General features: G+C 46.0%; 1 protein-coding gene across 5 annotated transcripts in view; it reads left to right on the forward strand.

The window, feature by feature from the left end:
• Tmc5 (transmembrane channel-like 5) overlaps positions 1–26,882 on the forward strand; it is an 84,547-nt gene that overhangs the window by 24,901 nt on the left and 32,764 nt on the right. For 4 of the 5 annotated variants that reach the window (XM_087577192.1, XM_087577196.1, NM_001401626.2 and 1 more), the window contains 8 exon segments: positions 3,364–3,467; positions 4,851–4,940; positions 12,994–13,093; positions 14,631–14,718; positions 16,723–16,971; positions 19,850–20,001; positions 23,142–23,286; positions 24,829–24,984. In XM_087577192.1, coding sequence (XP_087433318.1) covers positions 3,364–3,467; positions 4,851–4,940; positions 12,994–13,093; positions 14,631–14,718; positions 16,723–16,971; positions 19,850–20,001; positions 23,142–23,286; positions 24,829–24,984 — 1,084 coding nt within the window. 5 annotated transcript variants of the gene reach the window in all.

A 26,882-nucleotide genomic window follows, 5' to 3' on the forward strand; every position in this document is an offset into this window, starting at 1 on the left:
AAAGCGTTGGCTGGGTGCCCTAGCTGGACCAACTCTGATTTTCCTGGGTTAACTTTTCTAAAGGTCATGTCAACAACAATATTTATTTCTTCAGTGAGTTTTTTGTTGTTGCTAACCTACACATTTTACCGCGTGGAATTTTAACTGATACAGGTCTTATTTTACATGTACCATTTCAATTATAATACTTACAGTTTCAGTGTTTTTTAAAAATAGCTATCCTAGAGGTGATGATACATTCCTATAATCTGAGCACTTGGAAGGCTGAGGCAGGAGGATTGTGATATTAAGGCCTGACTGGGTTGCATAGTGAGATCTTTTCCCAAAAGAAGGTAGGAAGGAAGAGGGAAAGGGAGGGAGAAAGGAGGAGAGGAGGGAGGGGAGGAGGGAGAGAGGGAGGATAGGAAGAAAGGAGGGGGAAGGGGAGGAAAGGGAAGAAGAAAGAAACAACAAGATCCAGTGTCTTGCATTTGTGTCAAGGAACAAGGACACAGGACTTGGTATGCAGCTACCACATAAATGCCTTCAGGACCTAAAGAGTGGACCCACAGGCCCAGGCCACAGGTGTCATTACCTCCGACTGTCTGAGCCACCCTTGATCCCAGCATCCCATTCTTCCCATCTCTCGTGGGTCCTCCTATCCTGTGGGCGAGGCTCGACTTGTTTAGTTACAGACTGGGAGAAAGAAGTACAGGGTCAACACCAGAACAAGGTGCCAGCCCCAGACCAGCTGGCCTTGCTCCTGTCCCCTTTCTACCTCCGGCCTGTGCGCCAAGCCAGTTAACTGACTGCTCATTAAAATTACTCTGCTACCTAGAGGCCGTTAAAAATGATATAACCAGGGCTGGAGAGATGGCTCAGTGGTTAAGAGCACACACCACTCTTCCACAGGATGCAAGCTTATAACCACCTAAAGTCCAGTTCCAGGGGACCTGAGATCTATATCTATATCTATATCTATATCTATGTCTATGTCTATGTCTATATCTATATCTATATCTATATCTATATCTATATCTATATCTATATCTATATCTATATCTATATCTATATCTATCTATATCTATCTATATATATACACACACACATATATATATATATATATATATATCCCTTAATCCTTAATATTATATCCTTAATCCCAGTGCTCAGGAGACAGAGGCAGATCCTGTGAGTCTGAATGTGCTATATATAGTGAGTAACAGGCTAGCTAGAGCCATATAGTCATACCCTATCTTAATGATGATGATGATGATGATGATGATGGTGGTGGTGGTGGTGGTGGTGGTGATATAACTTGGGAACCAGAAGCAGAAGAATATAGACAAGTTCAAGTCAGCCTGGGCTATGTGTTAGGACCCTATCTCAAAAAATCAATAAAATAATAATAATAACAAAAATAATATTAACAATAACAGCAACAACAATAATAATACAAAAATAAAACATCTTAGCCTGAGCTTCTGATTCTATTGTCTAAGATGAGGTCCATGTATTGATATATATAAAATTGAGCATTATTGCTGCAGGTTAAATGTTCTCTCGTGATGTGTGTGTGTGTGTGTGTGTGTGTGTGTGTGTCTGGGTGTGTATGTATGTGTGTGTCTGTGTATGTGTGTCTGTGTGTGTGTCTGTGTGTGTATATGTATGTGTGTGTGTCTGTGTGTGTGTATATGTATGTGTGTGTGTCTGTGTGTGCGTGTATGTCTGTGTGTGTCTGTGTGTGTGCATGTATGTGTGTGTGTCTGTGTGTGCGTGTATGTATGTGTGTGTCTGTGTGTATATGTATGTGTCTGTGTGTGTATGTATGTGTGTGTCTGCATGTGTGCATGTATGTGTGTGTATGTGTGTATGTATGTGTGTGTCTGCATGTGTGCATGTATGTGTGTGTGTCTGTGTGTGTATGTGTGTGTATGTATGTGTATGTGCGTGTATGTGTGTGTGTGTCTGTGTGTATATGTGTGTGTCTGTGTGTGTATGTATGTGTGTATGTGTGCATTTTTGTGTGCGTGTGTGTGTGTGTGTGTGTGTGTGTGTACACCTATACTTGTGCATGTAGAGGCCAGAGGAGGACTTTAGGTGTCTTCCTCTGGCCTCTCACTGAACGGGAAGCTCACTGTTTTGGCTAGGTTGGGGTCAATAGGCCCCAAGGACCCACTTATTTCGGCCCTCCAATGCTGGGATCGTAACTTCTAACTTTTCTGTGAAGCTGGGAATTCAAACTTACTTCCTCATGCTTGCGTGTGTGCGCGCACGCACACACACACACACACACACACACACACACTCTTGCCCCCTTGAGCATCTCCTCAGCCCTCAGTTCCTTGGTTTTTGCAGCATTCGCTCCTACACCCATGCTCCCTGGCCTCCCACCTGTCTTTACAGTGTGCCCTCAGACTGCACTGATCAGTCCTTCAAGCTTCCTCTGATATGCATTCTCTCCATGTAGCCTTCTCAGAACCCCCAGCCAGAAACCCCCATCCTTTCTCTGAACCCTCAGCCTGTCTTTTGACACCCCCTAATTCCTACTTGAATACCTCACAGCTGTATTTTAAAGTGGGTTGTGCAGGGGAGGAGGCGCCTTCAGAGTCTTTTCTCTGTATTCCTAGTGCCTAACTCACAGCTGACACAAGGCTGGCCTTCAGTCAGCCTCACAAGACAGATGAATGGATGGATTACGACTGGACACATGGGTGAACAGATGGATAGATGGGGTACACGTGAGTGGTGAACAAATGATGGATGCACAAATGGATGGATGAGTGAATTGTCACCCTGATATGGCTGGATAGAGCGGGATTGCGCTAGTGAGACTTTCTGCCACTGTAATAAACAAACAGACAAAAAGCAAAAACTGACAGAAGCTAAATGAGAAAAAGAAAAGAAAAGATGTATCTTGACTTATGGTTTCAGACGTTTCAGCCCATCGTGGAGCAGAGGGTGTAAAGTAAAACATTTCATATCCTAGTGGCCAAGAAGTAAGAGATGGGGAAAGAAAAAGAGAAGGAAGGAAGGGAGGGATAAAGGGAGGGAGAGAAAATGGGAGGGAGGGAGGCACAGAGGGAGAAAGAGAGAGAAAAAAAGAATATGCATTCAGGTGAATTTCTCTTGGTTCCCCTTTGGTTCCATTTGTGCCCCCCCACACACACACTTCTGCCCTCCTATAGGAGGGTCTTCCCCTTAGATAATCCTCTCTGGAAATGATCCTCACAGACACTCCCAGATGTGTGCTTTATGAATTCCCTAGGCCTTCTCAGTCCAGGCAAGGTGATAATAAAATGGGCCATCACAAAGGTAGCCGTGCTTTGGGAATTTAAAGATGCTCAGTCAAACACATTCAACCTGATCCCTATTTCCTTGCAGGAGTCGTGGCTCCTTTGGCATACTAGGGAGAGAGGATGGAGATTACCCTGAAGGCATTGAAATGGCATCCCTGGGGATGGCAGGTGATCCTAGAAATGGCTATGGTAAGTACGTGTTCAGGTGGCATTAGTGTCCCAGCAAGGAAGCAAAAGGTAGTGGATACAGTGAAGCAGCACCAGCTTCTCCTCCCGCAGGTGTCCTCCTTACATACATAGAACTTGGTGTGTAGGCAGCCAAGTGTCATCACTAAGGATCAAATAGTGTGAGGGGAGGGGAGAGGAGGGGAGGAGGGGAGGAGGAGGATAAAAAAGAGGAAGAGGGAAGGACAGAGAAGCAGAGGACCGACCAGCTAAGAACAGCACAGGATGCTGGTCCTATAAGGCACAGGCAGAAGCTTCGTACGCTGCAGGGGGTGCTGGGAACGATTTTGAAAGCAGCAGACAGGAAGGTACCAGGATGCACCCTCTGGTTAGTGTGTACTAGGAGTCCACTGTGTTCTAGGCTTGTTGAACCATTTCACATGTCTTCACAGATTGCTCTACCAGCAGTCCTGTGTACAAGTCAGATTGCCATCCCTGCCCTGCAGATTATGACAGCGAAGCTCAGAGATGTTAAGTAGCATGTTTGGGGAAACAGCTGGTAAATAACAGGGCTGAGACTTACTCCCAAGCAAGAAGCTAGGGAGCCCAGTATTCTCGATGGTTTGCCTTTTGTTCTTGACATGGATCATGTGAGCATATCCTGCGCTACGTGACACTGTCACACAGAAGCAGGGAGCAGACTCTGTCCCTAGGAAAATCAGGCCATACTTGGTCCATGCGTCACAAAACACTAAGGGTTCAAGGAACCTTTGTGCTTACCTATACGAGCAGTTTCGATGTGACTTGTAACTTATTAACTAACAAGTTCAATCCATTACAGAGTGAGATAGTACAATTACGAGTAACAAGTGCAGCTAGAGAGTGGGATAGAAATTTAAGTATGTAAACATGAGTTTATGTAGTGAAAATAGAGTTTTGTGAAATGTGTTTATCAATTACCCGAGCATTGTTTTGTGCTGAATCACAAGTACAATTTTTATTTAAAAAATATTTTGAGTTTTTGTTTATTTCTATTTAATGTGTATGGGCGTTTTGCCTATGTGTGTGACTGTGCACAACGTATGTGCAGTGCCCTCAGAAGCTAAAGGGGGTAGGTGGCTGTGAGTTGTCATCAACTGGGAACCAAACTCAGGTCATCTACAAGAGCAGCCAGTGCTTTTAATCACTGAGCCATCTCTCCAGCCCCTAAGTAGTTTTAATCGTATGATTTTTGTATTTTAATCCTTTTTTCTACCCAAGCTCTTAGTCTTGGATCTCCTAGGACCTCAAAGGCAAAATCTTGGTTTAGGGGACCCTTTGTGACCATTGTAAGCACAGTCAGCCATCGTGTGTTCCTCAGTGTCTTGTGTGGAAGGACTGATTGGCCATGTTCCCACCTCATTGCAGTGAACCCTGCTTACATGAGAGGAAGCAGTCCTGTCTGTCCAGATAGAAACCTGTTGCTGTGCGCACGTGATTGGAACACATCACCCCAAGGTAAAAGTCTTAATGGATCATCACTAAAACATCAGCCCTGGGGAAGGACTGGGCTCAAGGCAACCGAGGTAATAGAAATTGCACTTCATCCAGACCCTTGGTCTTCTAATGGATATGGTAGTGCTTCATTTATTAAGAGTTTTCTCCCTGCCTCTGTCCATCCATTTATCTTTCTCTACCTTCTTCCCCTCTTCTGCTGTGGGGACTGAACCTGGGGTCTTGTGAGTGATCAGCACACACTATCCTTTAACCTTACCACTCAGAGTTTCCTTGTAGATAATACAGGTTTCCCCATGTAAGGATCATGATATCTTCACTAGGAACGTCTGGTTGAGCGATGGGAGAATGGTCCAGTGGGTAAAGTGCCTGCTGTGTAGCCATGACGACTTGAGTTTGAATCCCAAGAACACCCACACCCACACCCACACCCACCCACACCCACACACACACACACACACACACACACACACACACACACACACACTATGTGCAATGTTGAATATCTGTAACTCACTGGACTGGGGCCAGAGATAGATCCTGGGAGATCATTGGGAAGCCAGTCTAGTGAAAATGGAACCAACCTTCAGGTTCAGTTGAGAGACCATGTCTCAGAAAATAAGCTGGTGAGCAATAGGGGAAAGACATCCTGGCATCAACCTCTGGTCTCTACATGTGCCCACTCATACAGGCGAGTGCCCCATGCACACATAGGTGCATACAAACACACATACACACGTTTAAAAAAATCTTCTCGTTATAATGGAAACCTAATTCATTAGCAAGGAAGGTATGGACTTAAGGGGGGGAGGGTGAAGGAAAATATAAGACCTGAAAGTCATAATAGCTTCCACTTCCTCATATGGTGCCCAACACACAGGTAGGTTAGGGGTTCTTGCTGGTCAGTTCGTTGAATATAAAAACCATTGCCTCAGAGTCTGAAGCCAGGGCTGGGTGCCCCTGGATTCTTACTCATCCACTGCTCCCCTCTGCTTGGCTCAGCTTCTCTTTAAACTTGACCTTCACAGACATGAGGGTCAGGCCATCAGATCTGCAGGAGCCCCTCAGTGTAGATATCCCTCTGAAGGTTTTCCTCTCTCCCTAGCTGTCCAGTGCTACAAGGAACACATGTCCACACTTGAACCAATCATTTAATCATAGATGACAAAACAGGGCCACCTATCTCGAGGTTAATGCTTGTGTTTCTGGGGACAAAGTCCAAAAGTAAATTGTGAAATAATAAGGCAGCTTCCACAAGGTTGGCATGTGTATGTCACTAGAAGTGTGTAGACCAATGGGAGACAGAGGCTTCCTCTTGTTTGTATGTTTGCATACGTAGTGTGAATGTATGTACGAAGGTTTGAGTGTGTGTGTGCTTATGTGAAGTCAGGAGTTGACATCTTCCGATTGCTTCAACTTACAAATTGAAGTGAAGCCCTCCCACCACCTTAAAATTACATCTTGGCCAGGTGTGGCTGCACATACCTTTAATCCCAGTATTTTGCAGGCAGAGGCAGGCACATACCTATGAGTTCAAAGATAGCCTGGTCTATATAGCAAGTTCCAGGCTAGCCAGGGCAACATCATGAGACCTTTTCACAAAAATAATTAAATAATGTTTTAAATTTTTATTTATTTATTTATTTTATTTGTGTGTGTGTGTGTGTGTGTGTCTCACTATGGAGGTCAGAGGACAAACATGGAGGAGTTGGTTTTCTCCTTCTACTGTGTTGGAGCCCAGACCTGAACTCAGGTCATCAGGCTGGGCCAAAAGCCACTTTAACAACTAAAGCATCTTCCTAGCCTCATACAAGGGAGCTTTTGGGATTCCTATATCCCATCTCTGTCTCCCAAACCCTGGAGTTACAGGAGGCAAGTGCTTGTGTGGATACTGGGATTTTAACTCACTTCCTCAAGGTTACCTTCAAGCATACGTTGAACTGTCTCTGCGGAAAGGTCGAAGGCTTTGAAGTATTAGGATACTCTAAATATCTAAATATTGTGTGTGGCAAGAAAGGCTTTAATTAAAGGCAGAGACTGATGAGCTTATGGAAACTGTCAGAGAGACACTAGGGAAGGCCATCCCAAGGGCAAGCTTGTGAACACAGGGGACCAAACAGATGGGTTCTTACAGTGCAAATCAAAGGACTCTGCAACCTAAAGTCTGCCTGCTCAGTATCCTTTGAGCAGATTCCAGACTTGTCCTTCCAGAACCTTCCCAGGCTAGGGTGTAACTTTTGCAGGAGGTAAATTCTACAGTCTGGCAGTGGAGCACAGGTTGGCTTTGAGGGAAAGCTGTACAGTGAACATCATTACACTGCTCTGTCCAACCAGCATGTGGTTGGAGGAAGAGGCTCCAAAGGTAGGCTTTTAATCTCCCTATTCTCTGATTTTCAAATCTCGTGTCAATTAATTGATGTGTCACTCTTATAGATTCTGCTAATGCCTCAAGAACTCCCTGGCACAGAGCAGGCACTAGTAAATAAATACTTGTAGTAAAAATTTATTGAGCACCTTTGAGCACTTAGTTCCCAAATAAAAGACACAAAGTCTTTATATTTAATAATTAGTCTTAACAGCACTAGAGCTGGGAAGATATCAACCCTCAAAGCTATTTTGTCCACTTTCCTGTTGATGACTCCGTGATATGACTTGCCACACTCCACCTGGACCGCTCTTACTCCAACTAGCCAGTCCTCGTGGCCAGTTCTCATAATTAACTTACCCAATGGCGTCTTCTCTCTTCACCTCTCTGATTTTCTCGTGGTCTCTGCTTCAGACCCCAAGCATAGCAACCGAAACTCTGCCTCTCTTCTGCCCAGCTACAGGCTGTTGGCATTTTTATTCAACCAATAGTTATAAATTAAGGAGCAAGGTTACATAGCATCACTTGGTGTATGTGAGGCAACCAGTACTGGGGGCCAGTATTTAGCATTACAATACATAGCAAAAGACCAGACTTCAACATACTTGCTAATTTACGAATGAGTGATGAATTAATGCACATTAGCACCTTGTTCTAGAAGGAGACAAAGGAGAAGTACTCAAACTCTTCTTTTTGGGTTTGGACCTTTAATGCAACTGATCTCTGACATCTTAGCCTTAGGCAAAATCCACCACCACCACCCATCCCCATTGAGCCTCAGGGGTTTTTTTTTAGCTCTGAAATGGGGTAATTGTGAAAACCGGAATAGCATACTCTAAAGCAGTGGTTCTCAACTTACGGGTCTCCACCCCTTTGGGGGTCAAATGACTCTTTCACAGGAGTTGTCTAAGACCATTGGAAAACACAGATATTTACGTTACAATGTATAACAATAGCAAAGTTACAGTTATAAAGTAGCAACAAAAACAATTTTGGGTTGGGGGTCACCACAACATGAGAAACTGTATTAAAGAGTCGCAGACGGCATCAGGAAGGTTGAGAACCACTGCTTTGAAGTATCTACCCTCAGTAAAGTCAGGCGATGCTAATGACCACCGTGGGAAGGAGTTAAGAAGTTTTTGTTCAATCCTGACTTGTAATAGGAGGCAATGGACTGAGGACATCATAGCATCTCTCTGCCCACTGAAAAAAATGAGCATGTTGGTCCCGGTCACTTGAAAATCAGGTCTGTACAATAGTTCTGTTCAGGTCTCTGGCCCTGGGGCAGAGCAATACCTTAGTGATACTTAATTTTCTCAAGAAGCGGGAAGAGTTGAGAGAGTAATTCGATAGAGAAGCTGTTTCCAAGATCCTCTCAAGGACTGAGTTTCCCTCCCTCATCCTTAGCCGACTAATGTCTGCTTGTTTTCAAAACAAGAAGGCACAAAAGCAGAAGGATGGTGAAGGGGGGGGGGGGGGAAGGCCAGCCAAACCAACTCTTTTGAAAACTCGGTCCCAAAGGCTGCATTCTCATTGGCTAAAACTGGGTCACATGATTACTCTTAGCTGCAGAGGAAACTGGGAGGCTCTAACTGAGCAGTGTCTATCCAAGAGCTTCTGCAGGTGTGAAGAGGATAGACAGTAGAAGGCAGACCTGAGGTGATCGGGAGATAATGCTAATGTTATGAACTCATGTGGTTTTATATAGAAGACTTTAGTTATCAGTGTCCACAGGGTCTTGTGTGGAGGTCAAGGAAAACTTGCAGGAAGGATCAGTTCAGTCTTCCCGCCATGTGGAGATTACACATGGGTCATCAGGCTTGGTAACAAGTACCTTTAATCACTGAGCCATCTCACTGCCCCCAAAATATACATAGCAAGTGATGAATATAAAATTGACAAGAAAACCTTGTCCTATGGTTACAGGTCATTTAGAAGACTCCCACCTTCTGTTTCTAGAACCCCATTGTCTTTAATGAAGGGTTCTGTTTAAAATTTCTCACTTAGCTACCAAGGCAGAATTCTCTGTAGGGAAACGTGTCTCCTCCTGAGGAGCCCCCTCAGGGACAGAGGCAGGAGACATGTTGTAATTTGTGTGGAGCTCTTTGTGAATGAGGTATCCTTTCCCCGATGTCATCGCTCTTCCCTGGAGGACCCAACCATGGCAGTCTGAGTGCTTATGAGACCTTTGATGACCAACCCTGTGAAGAACAAGTCTTCGTAGGCAAGAGATGCTGTCAGACGACCAAGTGAATGAAATCATCATAGAAGTGGAGAATGTTCCCTCTGGGGTCCAAAGAAACGTATCCTCAAATCAAATTACTCTGAGAAAGTCATCAGCAAAGCCAAACTTCAGCATGCTTTCCTCATCAACTGCAGACACCATAGACTGTCAGATCTTCAGCCATGGGAATGACAGAAGGCACAACCGGTTGTTGAGGTTTTCATCTCTGAATGACTCGATCTCTCAGATCTATCATGGCCCAGAGTGCCTGGGCATGGATGAAGCCTGTACTTTTCATGAAACTGTTCAAGGTATAGAATGCTCAGGAAAAGTTAGGGAAGTAGCTTTAAAGTTGTCTATGGGTTGCTGTTGTTGTTTAAGTTGTGTGTGTGTGTGTGTGTGTGTGTGTGTGTGTGTGTGTGTGTGTGTGTGTACTTAGCACGTGTGGAGGTCAGAGAACACCTTAGTGATATCAATTCCCTCCTACCTTTCCCTGAGGTGCAGATTGTGGGCATTGAACTCAGGAAGGCATACTTGTACAATCGGCCTTTTATTAGCAGGCTTATCTCGTGCTGGCCCCTTCACTGCATTCTTTTTTGTTTTTCTTTTCTTTTTTTTCTGGAGCTGGGGACCGAACCCAGGGCCTTTCTCTTGCTAGGCAAGCGCTCTACCACTGAGCTAAATCCCCAACCCCCTACTGCATTCTTTTGAGACAGGGTCTTTCACTGAATCTTTAGCTCCAGGACTGGCTGGCCATTCAGCCCCAGGGTTCCTTCTATGCCTGCCTCCCAATGGCTGGGATGATACTACTGTGCCCAGCTTTTTACATGGGTACTAGGGATCCAAAGGCAGATACTTAACCCACTAAGCCATCTCCCCAGCCTTTAATTTAAAAAAAAAGTTATCAAGTAATTTTCAAGGATCATAGTCAGGAAGCTAAAGGATGTGGGCAATGAAGAGAAGTGTCACGTTGAGACTTACCTACTCATGTTCCAGACAACCGCATTTCATATGACTGGAGTTAGTCATCAAGTTTAGTTTTGTTAGTTGTATTTTATCTTACACCTTTGAGGCAGGCTTAAGGAGGAAACTGAGGCTCAGGAAAAGTCATTGTCACCATGGTTTCATGGAACGAGACAGGATGTCTCAGAGCTAAGTTAATTCTTAGCCGGAGTCTTAGCTGAGGTCCTCCAGCCTCTGTGCTCCTGAGGACAACAGAAACGCCATTTCTGTTTTATCCCATGACAAAATGTTGATGTAAGCCTGTGACTGGGATGGTAGGGTGTTTACCTAGCATTTACCAAAAAAACCCCTCTGGGTTCCATCCCCAGCCCCACATATACAGGGCATGGTAGGATATGTCTGTGGTCTTGGCATCCATGAGGTGGAAGAAGGAGGGTCAGAAGGTCTCGTTCATCCCCAACCATGTATGGAGTTTGAGACTAGTCTGAGTTATATGAGATCTTATCTAATGAATTTTATTAATATATATTTTTCATTCTAGGTATAAAGTCTATCATATGCCAGTATTTTCCAGGAGAAGGGGAAAATTAACCCAAGGTTTTACTAACTCATACTGTGCTCCCTACCCCAGCTACTCTGTAATGGCTCTCCTGTCCTCTCTCCTCCCCTCCACTCCTTGACTCCCTTCTCCTCTCCACACCTTACTTCCCTCCCCTCTCCCTTGCTTATCCTAAACAGGGAAACAAAAGCTCCTCCTTTTCAACAAAGTGAGTACCCCTTCCACCTCAGTGAACCCAGAGCTTCCTCTCAGGCTTTCCAGTTCCATGTTGAGTCTGAGCCTGAGGAGCAGCCCACACCTGCCCATCAGCAGAGCATCATGCAAGCCAGTCTGTCTCATGTTAGCAGATGGTCACAGAGCTCGGAGGTCACACCTTAGACCCACACTATCCAAAGGAAGAAAGGCAATCTTTGCTTCTCCCCTTTTTGTGTAGAAAGAAGAAATCCTTTTCCAAGAAACTTTTTGACCAATAGTATGTCCCATGTCTCTGTCTAAGTCCCCAGCAAAGACGATAAGGCCACTGGATTGGCTTAGACACGCTGGGACCTGTCCCATGTGCCTGGAGATGGTGTTTGTAGAAGATGCACAGGACTTGTTAAGGAAGGGGAAGTAGGGAGTAGGGTAATCCAGACTCAGTGGGAGTTCGTAATTAATAGGAGGGGATGACTTGGAGCCTGAAAACATGACGGTGAGTTAGAAGAGAATGGAGAATTGAGAAAGTCATGACAGTTGTCAGGGACCTAGGAAAAGGCACTCGATTTTTGTGGAGTTCAGAGAGATGCAGGCGGGCGAGATCTGTCGCTTTGCTCAGTGATGATTTTGTTTTGCTTTTGCTGTTGTTGTTTGCTGTTCGCCTTCGGAAAGACAGAAGTATTAGATTAGAATAGTCTAAATATTAGCTTTGATTATGAGCACACCTTTACACACACACACACACACACACACACACGCGCACACACACACACACACACAAACACATGTTTGTCTTCTAGTCACTTCCATTTGTGGTTTTGTTTTTTGAGACAGGGCCCCACTATGTAGCTCTGGCTGACCTGGAACTCACTCTGTAGCCCAGGATAGCCTTGAACTTAGAGATCCATCCACCTGCCTCTGCCTCCTGAGTGCTGGAATGAAAGGAGCCACTGCAGCAGACCCTATCTGTGATCTCTGCATCCCCTGAGTCTATGTTATCTCCTATACCAGTCTATATGGTGCTGGGTGTTCATTGTTCAAACTGGGAAAATGAGAGACGAGATCCACCAGTTCCAGGCTAACCTGAGCTATAGAACAAGAATCTGTCTCAAAATAAAACATGCTCTAGTGTCAGTACCATGATTGACTGTTTGATTGACGTATTTATGGGGGACATGGATGAGACAGGATCTCACAAGGTAACCCAGTATACTAGTTACTCTTGTATTGCTGTGGTAAATGCTGTGACCAAGGTAACTAACAGAAGGCATTTACCTGGGCTTACAGTTCCAGCCAGTTAAGAGTCAGCCGTAGTGGAGAAGCATGGTGGCAAGCAACAGGCATAGCAGCTAGAACAGGAAGCTGAGTGCTCACATCTTGAACTGAGAGCAGGAAGAGAGAGCTACCTGAGAATGGTTTAAGTCTTTAAGCTCTCAAAGCCTGCCCCTGTGGTGTACTTCTTCTAACAAGGCCACACCTCCTAAACCTCCCCAAACAGCACCACAAACTGGAAAACGAACAGTCAAATGCCTAAAACTATGGGGAACATGTCACTCAGACCACCATACTCAGATTGGTCTTGCAGCCATTATGTAGCTCAGGATAGCTTTGAACTTGCTGTCTTCCTAACTCTGCTTTCCAGTTGTGGAATTATGGACAAGCACTGCCAAGTCTCACTCCAGTGTCATCTCTTAAAATGTTAAGACCATGTTAAAGAAAACAGCAACAGAACTCTGCTCCTTTTCTTCTGCAGGACAAAAACTAATTGCATCCCTGGTTCCCATGACATCCAGAGACAGAATCAAAACCATCAGAAACCAGCCCAGGACCATGCAAGAGAAGAGGGAGCTTAGGTACGGCCATTGTTCTTACTTGGGAGCCTCAGTCTACTGCAATTGTCCTGTCTCAGAAAGATGAGAAAGGCATAATGCAGGAGACAGTTCTTCTGCAAGGAAAACCTTTATGGAGTGGGACCCCCAACTCTCTTCAATGCTCCCCACAGGCACTTATAATGTAGCTTTAGCTGTCCTCAAATTCAGGCTCCTTCTGCACCAGCCTGCTGAGTGCTGAAATAAAGGTGTGTATCACAACCTTATGGATTCAGGCTCTTATGTGACCCAGGCTGCCCTTGAACTTGCTATATAACCAAAGATTGTCTCGAACTCCCCATCCTCCTGCCTCCACTTCCTGAGTGCTAAGAGCTAGGACTTGGCATGTCTCCTTCGAGGGCATGGGTACCCTGGTGCATGACTGCTTCTAGAAAGGATTCTCTAGAGAAAAGCAAGTCTCCAGTGAGCTCTAGTTACCACTGCCCAGGCCAGGTACTCACTTGAATTGGTTTCTTCAAAGCTAAGACATGTTCTGGTCCTCTCTCCCAAAGCCCCGATGCCAGTGTAACCAGAAAGATGTGTTAGTCAAATCCTCCAAAATCTCTGAGTCAAATATCTTCAGGTCATCAAAGGCAAGGAACGATTGAGAGTCTGACAGGAAATAGAGGGTTCTAAAGAGTCAGGAGAGCAGATGCAGTGTGTGCAGCCTGGGAAGGCTGGGAGAGGAAATGGGAATCTCTGAAATAAGTGTCAGGAGCCCAGGAACCAGGACACATGCATGCTGGCTTTTCGGACAAACCTACAGTGTTAGTTACTTTCCTACTGCTGTGATAAAACACCAGGACCAAGGCTACTCATAGAAGAGTTTATTTGGGATTATGGTTCTGGAGTGTTAGCGTCCATCACGGCAGAGGGCAGACATGGTGACTCAAGCGGTATCTAACAGCTCACGTCTTGAACCACAAACAGAGAGAGCACCCAGGAATGGCTGAGTCTTTGAGACTACAGAGCCCACTCACAGTCATGTTTTGGTGAGCCACACTTCCCACAGAGCGCCACTAACTAGGAACCAAATGTTCAAATCCGCCCCCAAACTCTGGGGAACAGCTCATTCAAGCCACCCCACCTACCATGGGAAGTGAACAGGGGAATCTGTGAAAGGAGTGTGGGAACACTACACAGCCTAAAAGCTTCTTGTAGATTTCAAACCACTCTAAATTAAAGCTTTGCTTTGAAACAACCAACAAACAAATAACAAAAAAAAAAAAATAAAATAAAAATAAAAATAAAAATAAAAATAAAAAAATCTGGGGAGAAAGCTCAGTTGGGAAATGATGCCATGCAGGCCTAAGAACCAACCGAGCTTATATCATCAGAACCCATGTAAAAGCTGACACCCTTGAGACCACCCTTGTATCTCCAGGGCTGGGGCCATTGAGATCCAGGATTAAGTGATTCCTCTTTGACCCCCAAGAGGTCTCCTTGTCCAGGGATGGCTAGGTTTTTTTTTCGGAAATGAATTCCACTGACGTCCTTTATTTTCTCCTATTGTTTTCCACAGAAAGATAGTTGACAAAGAAAAAAACAAACAGTCTCATGGTACCTTCGAGGCCAACTGCTGTGCTCAGTGTCTCAGCTCCCTTTCCCTGGTAAGTCAACTTTGAGAAATATTTTTTTTCCATGCCTTTGATCTCAGTACCGGGGAGGCAGAGGCAGGTAGGGCTCTGTGAGCTGGAGGCTGGATAAGGGAGACTTGGTCCCAAATGACTGAGTATTATCTGTTTACATATAATATGCATGTTACTGCTGTAACACAGGCTACCTCAACACCTGCATACAGCCTGAGTGGATTGAAATTAGTGTTTTCCTCTCCCTGTCCTTCTGTTATGTGAACAAACTTCTGTTTCCTGCTGACAAGAAATAAACTAGTTTGGTGAACCAGTCAGGCTAACTACGATTACCTACAGGGCGCCGGCAACTTGCAGGCTGTTGCACCACTGAAGATGTTTCTCTCCCCAACAACCCTTAACTGCCTTATGTGTGAGCCCCTGCCCCCAGCTGTTAACTGCCTAAATATCTTATGGGAGGAACCAGGCCTTTGAGTCCTTGCTCCTGTCCACCACGGAAAATGAATGGGTTCAATGTTGCATAGATCTCCTGAGTACCCACAGCTGCTGAGAGAGTTCAAGAGCGCAAAGGCCCTGTCACAGCCTGAGGCTGGCATCCCCCACCTTCCTCCTTCCTCTCTTCTTCCTACTTGCTTGCCTTCCTTGCTTCCTATCTGCCCTCATTCCATCCCCCTTTCTTTCTTGCTCTCTTAGTACTGGGATTGAACCAAGGTCAAGCACCTGCCAAACGTTTACTCTACTCTTTAAGCCCTTGAGGTCCTCTCTTCTAGATCCTTATACAATGTATACTAGGCTATTGTGAGCTATGGTCATCCCACCTCGAAACACCAGCACTCATTCCTTCTTTACCCCAGCCCCTCTCAATCTTTCCTTCCCTCAATTCTTCCCTGCCTTTAGTAATCTCTAAATCCACGTTCTTCCACACATGAGAGGGAACATGCAGTGTGTGTCTTTACATGTCTGGATTGTTTCATTTTGCATAACATCCTCTAGTTTATCCTCATTTCAGCAAATGATAAGGTTTCATTCTCTACGTACACACACACACACACACACACACACACACACACACACACACACAGTCTTTTCCAATCCAAACACTGAGGACAGCTAGTTTAATTCTACACCTTAACTTTTGCATGTATGGTTCTATAGGAACTTCACTGGTTTGCGGATCTCATTTCCTTTTATTATATACCACGCTAGATTGCTTTCTATTGTTACTGTTATAATAAAGCACCAAAAGCGATTTGGGGAGGAAGAATTTATTTGGCTTATACTTCTGAGATCACAGACGGTGGCGAAGGGACTTCAGGGCAGGAACTGAAGCAGGAGGCGTGGAGGAGTTCTGCTTACTAGTTTGCTTCTCTTGGCTTGTTCAGCCTCCCTTCTTACGCAGCCCAGGACCACCTGCCCAGGAGTAACACAGCACACAGTGAGCTGTCCTCTCCACTGTAATTATTCAGGAAAATGGCCCCACAGATTTGGCTGTGGTCAATCGGATGGGGTTAGTTCTTCAGTTGAGGTCTAACTTCCTAGATAGAGCTAGGTTTGTGTTAGGTAAACAAAAACTAACCGGTAGACATATGTGAAAGTGGGAGGCTGTATCATTTGATAGTTTAATATTTATTCTGTTCTGGGACTTATTCATGTGGGTTGATGGGATAAACTGAGCAAGAGTGTGACAGCAGTGAGGTCAAGGGTCAGGAGTGGAAAGGGGATGGAGGGAAAGGAAGCCAACATCCAAATTGTATAGGCCAATATGGGATAGGAGTAAAAAGGTTGGAACGGGAAGATGGGGTATTAGTGACCAGTCTGGCCACTTAGAACAACCTGGGAAGGTGATAGTAGGGGTGCATGAGAGGGTCATTGTGAACATGAACGAAGCCACCTTAGTAAGTGACCCTTGAAGCTGCCTGGCTGGGAACAGGGCTCTTGGAGCAGGGCTGTTTGGCTATCACAACATCCACTCAGGAGTCATTTGTTTAGTGAGGACCAGGCCTCCTCTTTGTCTCTCCACCCTAGGCTTACCGAAGAACCAAGAGCAGCCTTTCAGAGCTCCTCAATTACATCAGCCTGTGGCAGAAGAGATTCAAGGTCATCGGAGGCAAGTTTGGAACCAGCGTCCTGTCCTATTTCAGCTTCCTGAGGTGGCTTTTGAAGTTCAACATCTTCTCATTCGTCATGAACTTCAGCTTCATCATCATCCCACAATTCACCGTGGGTGAGAAGAACACCCTCCAGTTCACTGGCTTGGAGTTTTTCACAGGGGCGGTAAGTTCTCTCTGTCCACCACTCAAGTTCACCATGATAGAAGATCATGCCTTACTCAGACCTCTCGCTCTGCCTGATGGAGAAATGGCTGGTTCTCCCTCCAGTGCTGAGTGCATGACGGTGTGGATCGAGCCACTGAAACCTCCAGAGGTTCAGAACCAGTGTTATGGGTTGTTTTAGCCACACCCCACTTCTCTGCCCACTTACACCATTTACACACGAACCAGGTACTCCATTCTTATGAAGGATGAGTGTTCCTTACAGGACGCCTACTGTATGTTTTCTTTCCCTTAGCATTCTGCAGTGGGCACATCGGGTTAGAAATCTGTTTCTTCCCTTTCCTTTATTGCTACAAAAACAATCAATCCTCTTCTGGAAAATCCCCACTACAGAGTAAAATGCAGGAAAGTCTATCCCTTCCTTCTTTTCTCTATTCTCCAGGCTGGGGTGTATCCTTAAAGGATTTTTAATACTTTTATTTGTGTGTGTGTGTGTGTGTGTGTGTGTGTGTGTGTGTGTGTCTGTGTGTTCACAGGTGTGTGGTACCTGCAGAGGGCAGAAGAGAGCATCAGATCCCCTGGAGTTATAGGTGGTTGTGAGCTGTCCAATGGAGGTGCTGGGAACTGAACTCAGGTTCTGTGGGAAAGCAGCATTAAGATTTATTTATTTTATGTATGTGAGTACACTGTAGCTGTCTTGAAACACACCAGAAGACATCATCAGATCCCATTACAGATGGTTGTGAGCCACCATGTGGTTGCTGGGAATTGAACTCAGGACCTCTGGAAGAACAGTCAGTTCTCTTAACCACTGAGCCATCTCTCCAGCCCGCAGCAAATACTCTTAACTGACAAATAGTCTCTTCATTCCTGGAAGGTGATTCTTAACTTTGTTAGACATGACAATGATGATGTGATCATAGGAATGGATCCTTCATTTTCAGAGTTGCATGGTAGATGATTTCAGAGTAACATGATTCTGAAAATGTTTACCTTTGATTCTTTTTCAATCAGTGTGCATGCACACACGCATACACATACATACACACGCACACACATATACACATGCACATAATACATACACATACTTGCACAGACACACATATAGACGCATACAGACATACACAGACACACAGACACAGATACAGAGACACACATGTACACACATACACATGCACACACATACACATGCACACATACACACATACATACACATATGCACATATACAACACATGCATACACATATACACACATACACATACATATTCACACATACACACATGCATACACATACACAAACACATACATACACATACACGCATGGCATAATCACACACATACACAGTCCTAGATCACAGAAGTGCAAAGGCAGGTAGGTTCCTTGGGGTGTAGTTTTAGCAGTCCTGCTCTACAGACTCTCAAGGGCAGACACTTCTTCAACGCCAGCTCACAGGGTAGAGGTTAGATGCTCCAACAGGCAGCGGTGTTGATGCACTCTGACTGATGCTAAGAAGAACATGTGTTTATAAAACTCTCCAAGATGCATGGTAAAGCAAAAACAACAACAACAACAAACAAACAAACAAAAAAGCAAAAGCAAAAACAAAAACAAAAACAAAAAAGAAATCCCAAGGTGTTTTCTGTGTTTAATTTTTTATCATGCAGGGAAACCAAAGCTCAGACTGCACCCATTCCAAGCAAGCACTGTACAGACAAGCAATACAACCAGCCCTCCTCCTTTATTTTTAATCAATCATTCCCCTGGGTTTATGATTGTTTACTTACTTGATATCTATCCTTTATCTACTTACTGATCAATTGCTGTATTGATGCTTATATGGGGAGAGAAAATAGTCTACAAAGATACAACATTTTCCCCTTATTACAAAAAGTGATGCCAGCCATTAGGCAGGCAGTAATGGTGTCTGGCCTTCTGGAATTGTCTGGCCACTTCCTTGGGTTTACACTGTCAGGGCAAGACATTGAGGTTGAGGCTGTCTAACTTCCTGGCTTTCAGGATGTTTGGCTTGACCCCCAAGTACAGGTACTCACAGTGGGGTTCCTCCACTGCAAAAATCCCCTTGGTTTGAAGTTCTCTCCAACTTTAGGAGCTCATTTTTCAAAGTTTTCCTAGGAAACTTCAGCCAAGCTTTCAGTCCCACAGTGCTAAGCCCTTTGATTCACTTGGCCACAGGTACAAAGTGTGTTTTTAAAGTTTATGTCTAGGACTGGGGCGGGCGGCTGACCAAACATGAGGATGTGAGTTCGGATCCAAAGCCAGACATGGCTGTGTGCACCTGTAATTTGAGCACTGGTGGGCAGAGGCAGGAGGGTGATTGGACATCCAGCATAGCCCTTGAACCAGCAAGCTCCAGGTTCAGTGGAGTCCCAGTCTTAAGGGAATAGGTGGAGAGTCACAGGCAGAACACTTGTTTCTCCTCTGATCACCAACACACTTATGCACTTACACCATGCACATGCACATGTAACACACACAGGCACGCATGCATGCACACATTCACAAACAATAAATTAAAGAAATTGTGTCTGTAAGTATGTAAGCAGTCCTGGTCTTCGTCATTATTCCCTAATTACACACCGTAACACCTATGTACAGAACATTCATGTTATAGTAGGTGTGTCACCTCAAGATGGTTTAGAAACTGGGAGGGTGGGCACAGTGGACACTAGGCCACTGCATGCGAAGGACTTGAACATCTGCAGTTGGTGGGTCCTTCAGCAGCCCTAGAGCTGATCTCTTTGGATGCCAAGAAGTGACCATGAATGTGTGAATGACTGCAGACAGGGGCCTGCAAAACAGCCATTCACCTTCCTCAAGCGAGTCGCTTAACTTAGACCCCTTTACTATTCCCATCAGGGTTATTTTAGGGAGACGGTGATGTACTATGGGTTTTACACCAACTCTACCATCCGGCATAGGATGGGCGGAGCGTCCTACAACATGCAGCTGGCCTACATCTTCACAATCGGAGCCTGCCTGGTCATCTGCTTCTTCAGTCTACTCTTCAGGTAGAGCTGCTGACCTAATTCTAAAGCTTATTTTGTTTGTGTGGGTGCACATGTGTGCATTTGCATTTGCACATGTGCGCACAATTGCGGGGGTCAGATTTGTCTACATTTGAGGACTGACGACAACATTGAATGTCTTCTGTACCTCAAGTACTTTCTCTCTTTCTACCTTATCTTTTTGTTCTGTATTTAAGAGGGTCTCTTGGGCTTGGAACCTGCCATGCAGGCTTATCTGGCTGTGTCTTGAGCTCCAGGGAGCCATGTGTCCTTGCTTCCACAGTGCTGGGATTATATGTGTGCACTACCATATGCAGATTGCTTTTTACATAGATTCTGGGAATTGAACTCATCCTTGCTCTTAGGTGACAAATACTTTACCAGCCGAGCTGTTTCCCCAGCCTCTAAGGCTCATCTTAGATTTAGGCAAACTCCAAGAAACTCCAGCAGTAATCCAAGAAGTTGGGCGTGGTGGTGTGCAGTGGTCATCCTAACACTTGAGATGGTGAGGAAGGAGGATTTCGAGTTCAAGGCCAGCCTGAGATACATAGTGAAGTCGTATCTCTAAATGAAAGCTGGCCCAAAACACAGCTTCTCTGCAATGGTGACTTCCTACTGCTATCTGTGCACTTCTTGTCTTACAGTGGCAGAGTATGAGAGGGATGGGAGCAGAGAGGTGCTTGTGTGCCTTTAAGGAATTAAGTGGTCAGTCTAAAAACAGATGAGATTCCACCAGCTAGACAAAATGGAGGGACAGTCGGCAAAGAGGAGGCCCAAATGGGGAGTGAGCTCAGGGGCTTGTCAGCGTCTGTATTCATTTGCAGAGGACCCTGGCATGGATGATTGAGTCAACAGAAATCTGTCTTCTCACAGGTTTGGAGGTTGGTAGTTCTGAGTGAAAGTGCTAGCGTGGTTGGTTTCTCCTGAGGTAGCCTCTCCTTGGCTTATCGAAGGCCATCACTAGAACTTGGATCTAGGATGTAAGAGGTGCAGTTTAATGGAGGATCTTCACGTCACTGAGGGCCTGCCCTCAGAGGGAATGGTGGGGCTCTGACCCTTTCTGCTCTCGACTTTCCACTTCCTGGTTATGAGCTGCTGTTCAGCGCCGTCCTGCCTGTCATGATACATTGTTATGGGTCCAGAGCAGCAAGGGCAACTAGACTATGACAGAAGCCTCTAAATCTGAACCAAAACAAACCTTCTCTCTGAATAAGCTGATTGTCTTAGGTATATGAGTTACAGTAGCGGAAAGCTAACTAGAGCAGCCACCTTTCCCTGTCTTCACCATGTCCTTCACTGTGTCTGTCTGGTTTTAAACACCCTCTTCCTCTTCACCCACTTTCTTCCTCCTATTTCTTCTCTCCTTTCTCTTCCTCCTCCCCTTCCTCCTCTTCTTCCCCCTTCTCTTGTTTCTTATGCAGTTCTGGAGAGAAGCTACATCCCAAGCCTAATTTTTCTAATAAAAATGTCAACATCTTTGATTAGAACCCACTCTGAAGTCTTCATTTTATTTTATCTTGTTTTCAAAGGCCTTGTCTTCAAACACAGTCATATACTGATGTCCCAGGGCTTACAGCTTTCACATCTGAATTTGGGGGACTCATTATTCAGTTCATGTAAACTCCCTGCCAGCATCATTGTTCAAAGAAAAAAGTGGGACTTCATTGAAACTTATCAAACTAGAACACATTCTTTCAGCTGTCACCCAGTGGCAATGCATCATGGGAAGGCAGTATTGGTTTCACTTCGCATTGACAACATGCCTAGCTGTATGCCAAGAGTACTTCCAGTCTGAGACACCCCATTACCTCACAGCAGAGGCTAACAAATGCCTCCTGCCATGGCTTCTGTGGTTTTCTGACTGATGTTACCCCAGGATTCCTGTTACCTGACTTCTAGAACCCATAGGCATGTTATTTTGTATGGTGTGTTTATCTCCATCACTGACAAAACTGTTGCCACGCACAACTCAAGGGTTCATGTCCATGGTCTCCTGAACCCACAGTTCCTGGGCCTGGGTGAGGCAGAATAGTTGGTAGAGGTGAAAGCTGCTTACCTCTCCGTAGCCAGGGAGCAGAGAGCTCCCCATTGTGTCCAGGGAGCAGAGAGCTCCGCCCTGCTCAGCTTCCTCCTCCCATCTTTGTCTTATCTGGGTTCCTCCTATGTTTCCACCACCATGGTGGCCCATTTCTGGAAACATCCTCATAGATACTGAAGAGTGATATAGTAATAAAGGCATCTCTTAGTCTAATCAAGTTGGCAAAGGCTAACCATAACAATGCAAATGGACTCTGGCCAGGGTGGTGGACATCTGAGATTCTTCAAGAAAACCTTTGTAAGTTTTGAGGCCAGCTTGGTCTACAAAGTGAGTTCCAAGCTAGCTTGGGCTGCATAAGGATGCCTTGTCTCAAAATCAACACATGAACTCTACAAATGTTGTTTAAAGATCTTAAACATGGGGGAAGGTGTCTTGAATTATCCAAGTGGGTCCAATAGAAACACAGGCATGTAGAAACCAGAGGAAAACCCTGGGTCTTTTCTTAATTCATCTCCTTTGAGACAGAATTTCCCATTAACCTGTAGCTAGACTGGCTGGCCTATGAGGGTCAGGGATAGACCTGTCACTGTCTCCTCAGATCTGGGATTATGAGTACACCCTTCTACACTCTGCATTTTTACTTTGGTTCTGGGGATCCAAACTCAGGTCCTTGTATTTGCACAGCAAGAATTTTACTGTTTGAATTATGTCTCCAGACCCTTCTAAACTTCAGATCCCAGAAATGTGAGAGTATGCCCTATGGCATATTAAGCAATAGCTTGGTGATCTTTTGTTGTAGCAATGTGGATGGTACTCTCATAACATCTCTGTTGAGATGTTGTTATCCCCATCATACAGATGTGGAAACTAAGACTCAGAACACTTAATGGGGCAAAGAGGCTTCTCTTGGCAGACTTCAGGCATACAGGCTATCCCTGTCTATTTCTGTCTCCTGTACAGCATTGTGCTGGTAATTCCCCTTCTTTGAGGGAAGAGTTTGGAATGCCTATGTTGCCTTTCATTATCAGTGAGGGTCATGTCTCGTCCCTGCATGCCTCAACACCTTCATAATAATGCTTGGATGTTTTGGTTTCTGCCTCCCCAGCATGGCTAAGTACTTCCGGAACAACTTCATCAACCCCCACATATACTCCAGAGGGATTGCTAAACTCATCTTTTGCTGGGATTTCACTGTCACTCATGAAAAAGCTGTTAAGCTAAAACAGAAGAATCTGAGCACAGAGATCAGGGTAAGTCCCAGAGTCCTCCCTGCAAGTCCTCCTCCACCAGCCTTCCTCACCCCTGCATGTCTACAGGTTTTTTTTCCTTTTCCCCTCCCCCTTCCCTTTCCTATTTCCCTTTCTCTTTCCTTTTGAGATAGGGTTTCAGCCAGCCTGAGGTGTGTACATCTTTAATCCCAGCACCTCAGGAGGCAGGGGCAGGTGGATCTCTGTGAGTTCCAGTCGGGGAGGGGTGTGTGTGTGTGTGGGGGGGTGTTCATTTGTATTGCAAGCTGACCTGGAATTTAAGATCTTCCTTCCTCAGACTCCCTGGTGCTGAGATTATGGCCCTTTGCCTCCATTCATGGTCTTGTCTATAAAATGTTTAATTATGGATAATACCTAATGCCAGGCAGTACATGGGACATCATGTCAAGCTCTGTGATTGTCTCAGCCTTCACGGAGGCCAGTTTAGCAATTCCTGTGAACACGCCCACTTCTTGAGCTTCCACATAAAAGTTCTACCCTAGAGTGGTAGTTTTCTACCTGGAACAACTGTGACCCTCACAGGGAGGTTGGGCTATCTCTGAAAACCTTTTTCAGTTACTATAAATAGGGTAAAGGTCCAGTGGTGTCTGGTGGGTGGAGGTTTGGGATGCCATGAAGCACTCCATGTACAAGGAAAGCACAGTCTTCACACCAAATGCAGAAGCGGAGCTGCCCTGGCCTACAGAGACAGCTCATGGTTTCAGTGAAGCAGCCAGGTGTGGTGGCCCATGCCTTTAATCCTAACACTGGAGTGGCAGAGGTTGGAATCTGAGGCCAGCCTGATGTACAAAATAGTGAGTTCCAGGTCAGCCAGGGTTACAGAGTGAAACCCTGTTTCAAAATACAAATCAAAACAACGATAACAGTAAAACCCTCCAAAATAACTCAAATAGAGCCGTAATTATAAATTACCAATAAATGAGCTTTGATGAGAGCTTTCACTTCTTTCTACATGTGGTTCTCGGAATTGTTGATTTAAGAAAAGCCTTCTGTTGAGTGTTTTGTTATGATGTACACCTGCCATTCTGGAGAGGCAGAGGCTGGGGGATTGTGTGTTTAAGGGCAAGCTTGGCTACACAGTAAGATCTTGTTTCCCCCAAAACACAAAGATAAAAGAGAAGGAAGGCAGAAGAGAGTGACTGAAGAAGGAAGGAAGGGAAGAAGGGAGGGAGGAGGGAGGGAGGAGGGGATGAAGAGAGGCAATGGGGAGGGGAGGAGAAGAGGAAAGAGAAAGAAGAGAGGGAGGGGAGAGAAAAGGGGTAGCACGGAAGAAAGCACACCATGACCATGGACCCCCTATGTCTCTCTGTTCCTCTAAGATAGAAATGGACTTTGAAGCCCTTGTGTTTCTCTGCTGTCTGTCCTGAGGTTCCCTCTTGGTCTCCCATGATCCACCTTGCAGATTTGCAGCACAGATTTACCCTGCAGCTCATGTATGGCCTGGGCTGGCCCCGTATTCCTGTGGGTCTCTGCTGACAAGCAGGGAAGGGGCAGTGGGTCCCATTGATTGTCTGGCACTTGCAGGAGAACCTGTCTGAGATCCGCCAGGAGAACGACAGGCTCACACTCAACCAGAAGCTGACCCGATTTTCTGTTCACGTAGCCGCCTGGCTCGTCTCTACTGGAATAACCGCAGCCTGCTGTGTAGCTGTATATTACTTGGCTGAGTATAACTCTGAGGTAACCCTAAGGGCCAGAGCAGAGAGAGCTGGGGAGGACTGGGAGGCTGCTGGGCAAATGCAGAATCAAGGCCTCCAGCTGGGCCCTGTGGCCAGCAGCAGCTGCACCCACAAAGCCTTGCTTCAAACTGTAGAACCAATCCTCTCCTCGTGCCCAGATCTGCACTTAGGAGCCCTGTGGTGTAATGCTCACCACAGGGCAGAGTGTACTAGGCTCCTGTGGAGATGGGTCTTCCACTGAGAGCTGGGATCCAGTTCTCAATTCTGTTTCTTCGTTTTGCTTTCCTTCTGCTTTCTTGAGACAAAGTCTTGCTATACAACAGAAGCTAGCCTTAAATTCCTTATCCTCCTGCCTCAGCCAGATTATAGGCACTCAGCATAGGATTCTGTCCACATGCCCCCATGACACCCAACAGAGTAGACACTCTGTAAGTCTAACAGATGGGTAAACTCCCTGAATGGCTTAATCTTCCTTGACCCCAATGTTTCTCCCCTCGTTTAAAAACTATGGGTATAGCAGCTCTCTGCTCCCAAACCCCGTGGGAGAGAGACCCCACCGCCTGATCAGGTGGGCACTCCTGAGGCTGCAGAGCGGAGGAGACCACCAACACTGCCCACCCCTGCCCACATCCCTGGCCCAAGAGGAAACTGTATAAGGCCTCTGGGCTCCCGTGGGGGAGGGCCCGGGAGCGGCAGGACCCCTGCGCCTGAGACACTGCCGGAACCTGAAGGAAACAGACCGGATAAACAGTTCTCTGCACCCAAATCCCGTGGGAGGGAGAGCTGAACCTTCAGAGAGGCGAACACGCCTGGGAAACCAGAAGAGACTGCACTCTGTGCACATCCAGGCGCCAGAGGAAAACACCAAACGTCATCTGAAACCCTGGTGCACGGAGGCTCCCGGAAAGAGCGGCGCAGATCTTCCCGGTTGCTGCCACAGCGGAGAGGACTTAGGCAGTACCCCACGAGCAAACTTGAGCCTTGGAACTGCAGGTAGGACCAACTTTTCCCCTGCAAGAAACCTGCCTGGTGAACTCAGGACACACAGAGGCAAAATTCCTCTAAGGCCGGGCACTTCCTGTGTTTACCGGAAGTCCCACACCGGCGGATCCCGGACCGCAGCAGCTCTCTGCTCCCAAACCCCTTGGGAGAGAGACCTCACCGCCTGATCAGGTGGGCACTCCTGAGGCTGCAGAGCGGAGGAGACCACCAATACTGCCCACCCCTGCCCACATCCCTGGCCCAAGAGGCAACTGTATAAGGCCTCTGGGTTCCCATAGGGGAGGGCCCGGGAGCGGCAGGACCCCTGCGCCTGAGACACTGCCGGAACCTGAAGGAAACAGACCGGATAAACAGTTCTCTGCAACCAAATCCCGTGGGAGGAAGAGCTGAACCTTCAGAGAGGCGGACACGCCTGGGAAACCAGAAGAGACTGCACTCTGTGCACATCCAGGCGCCAGAGGAAAACACCAAACGTCATCTGAAACCCTGGTGCACAGAGGCTCCCGGAAGGAGCGGCACAGATTTTCCCGGTTGCTGCCACAGCGGAGAGGACTTAGGCAGTACCCCACGAGCAAACTTGAGCCTTGGAACCGCAGGTAGGACCAATTTTTCCCCTGCAAGAAACCTGCCTGGTGAACTCAAGACACAGGCCCACAGGAACAGCTGAAGACCTGTAGAGAGGAAAAACTACACGCCCGAAAGCAGAACACTCTGTCCCCATAACTGGCTGAAAGAAAACAGGAAAACAGGTCTACGGCACTCCTGACACACAGGTTATAGGACAGTCTAGCCACTGTCAGAAATAGCAGAACAAAGTAACACTAGAGATAATCTGATGGCGAGAGGCAAGCACAGGAACCCAAGCAACAGAAACCAAGACTACATGGCATCATCGGA

This window comes from Rattus norvegicus, chromosome 1, assembly GCF_021556685.1.
Source record: "Rattus norvegicus strain SHRSP/BbbUtx chromosome 1, alternate assembly SHRSP_T2T, whole genome shotgun sequence".
Taxonomy (NCBI): Eukaryota; Metazoa; Chordata; class Mammalia; order Rodentia; family Muridae; genus Rattus; species Rattus norvegicus.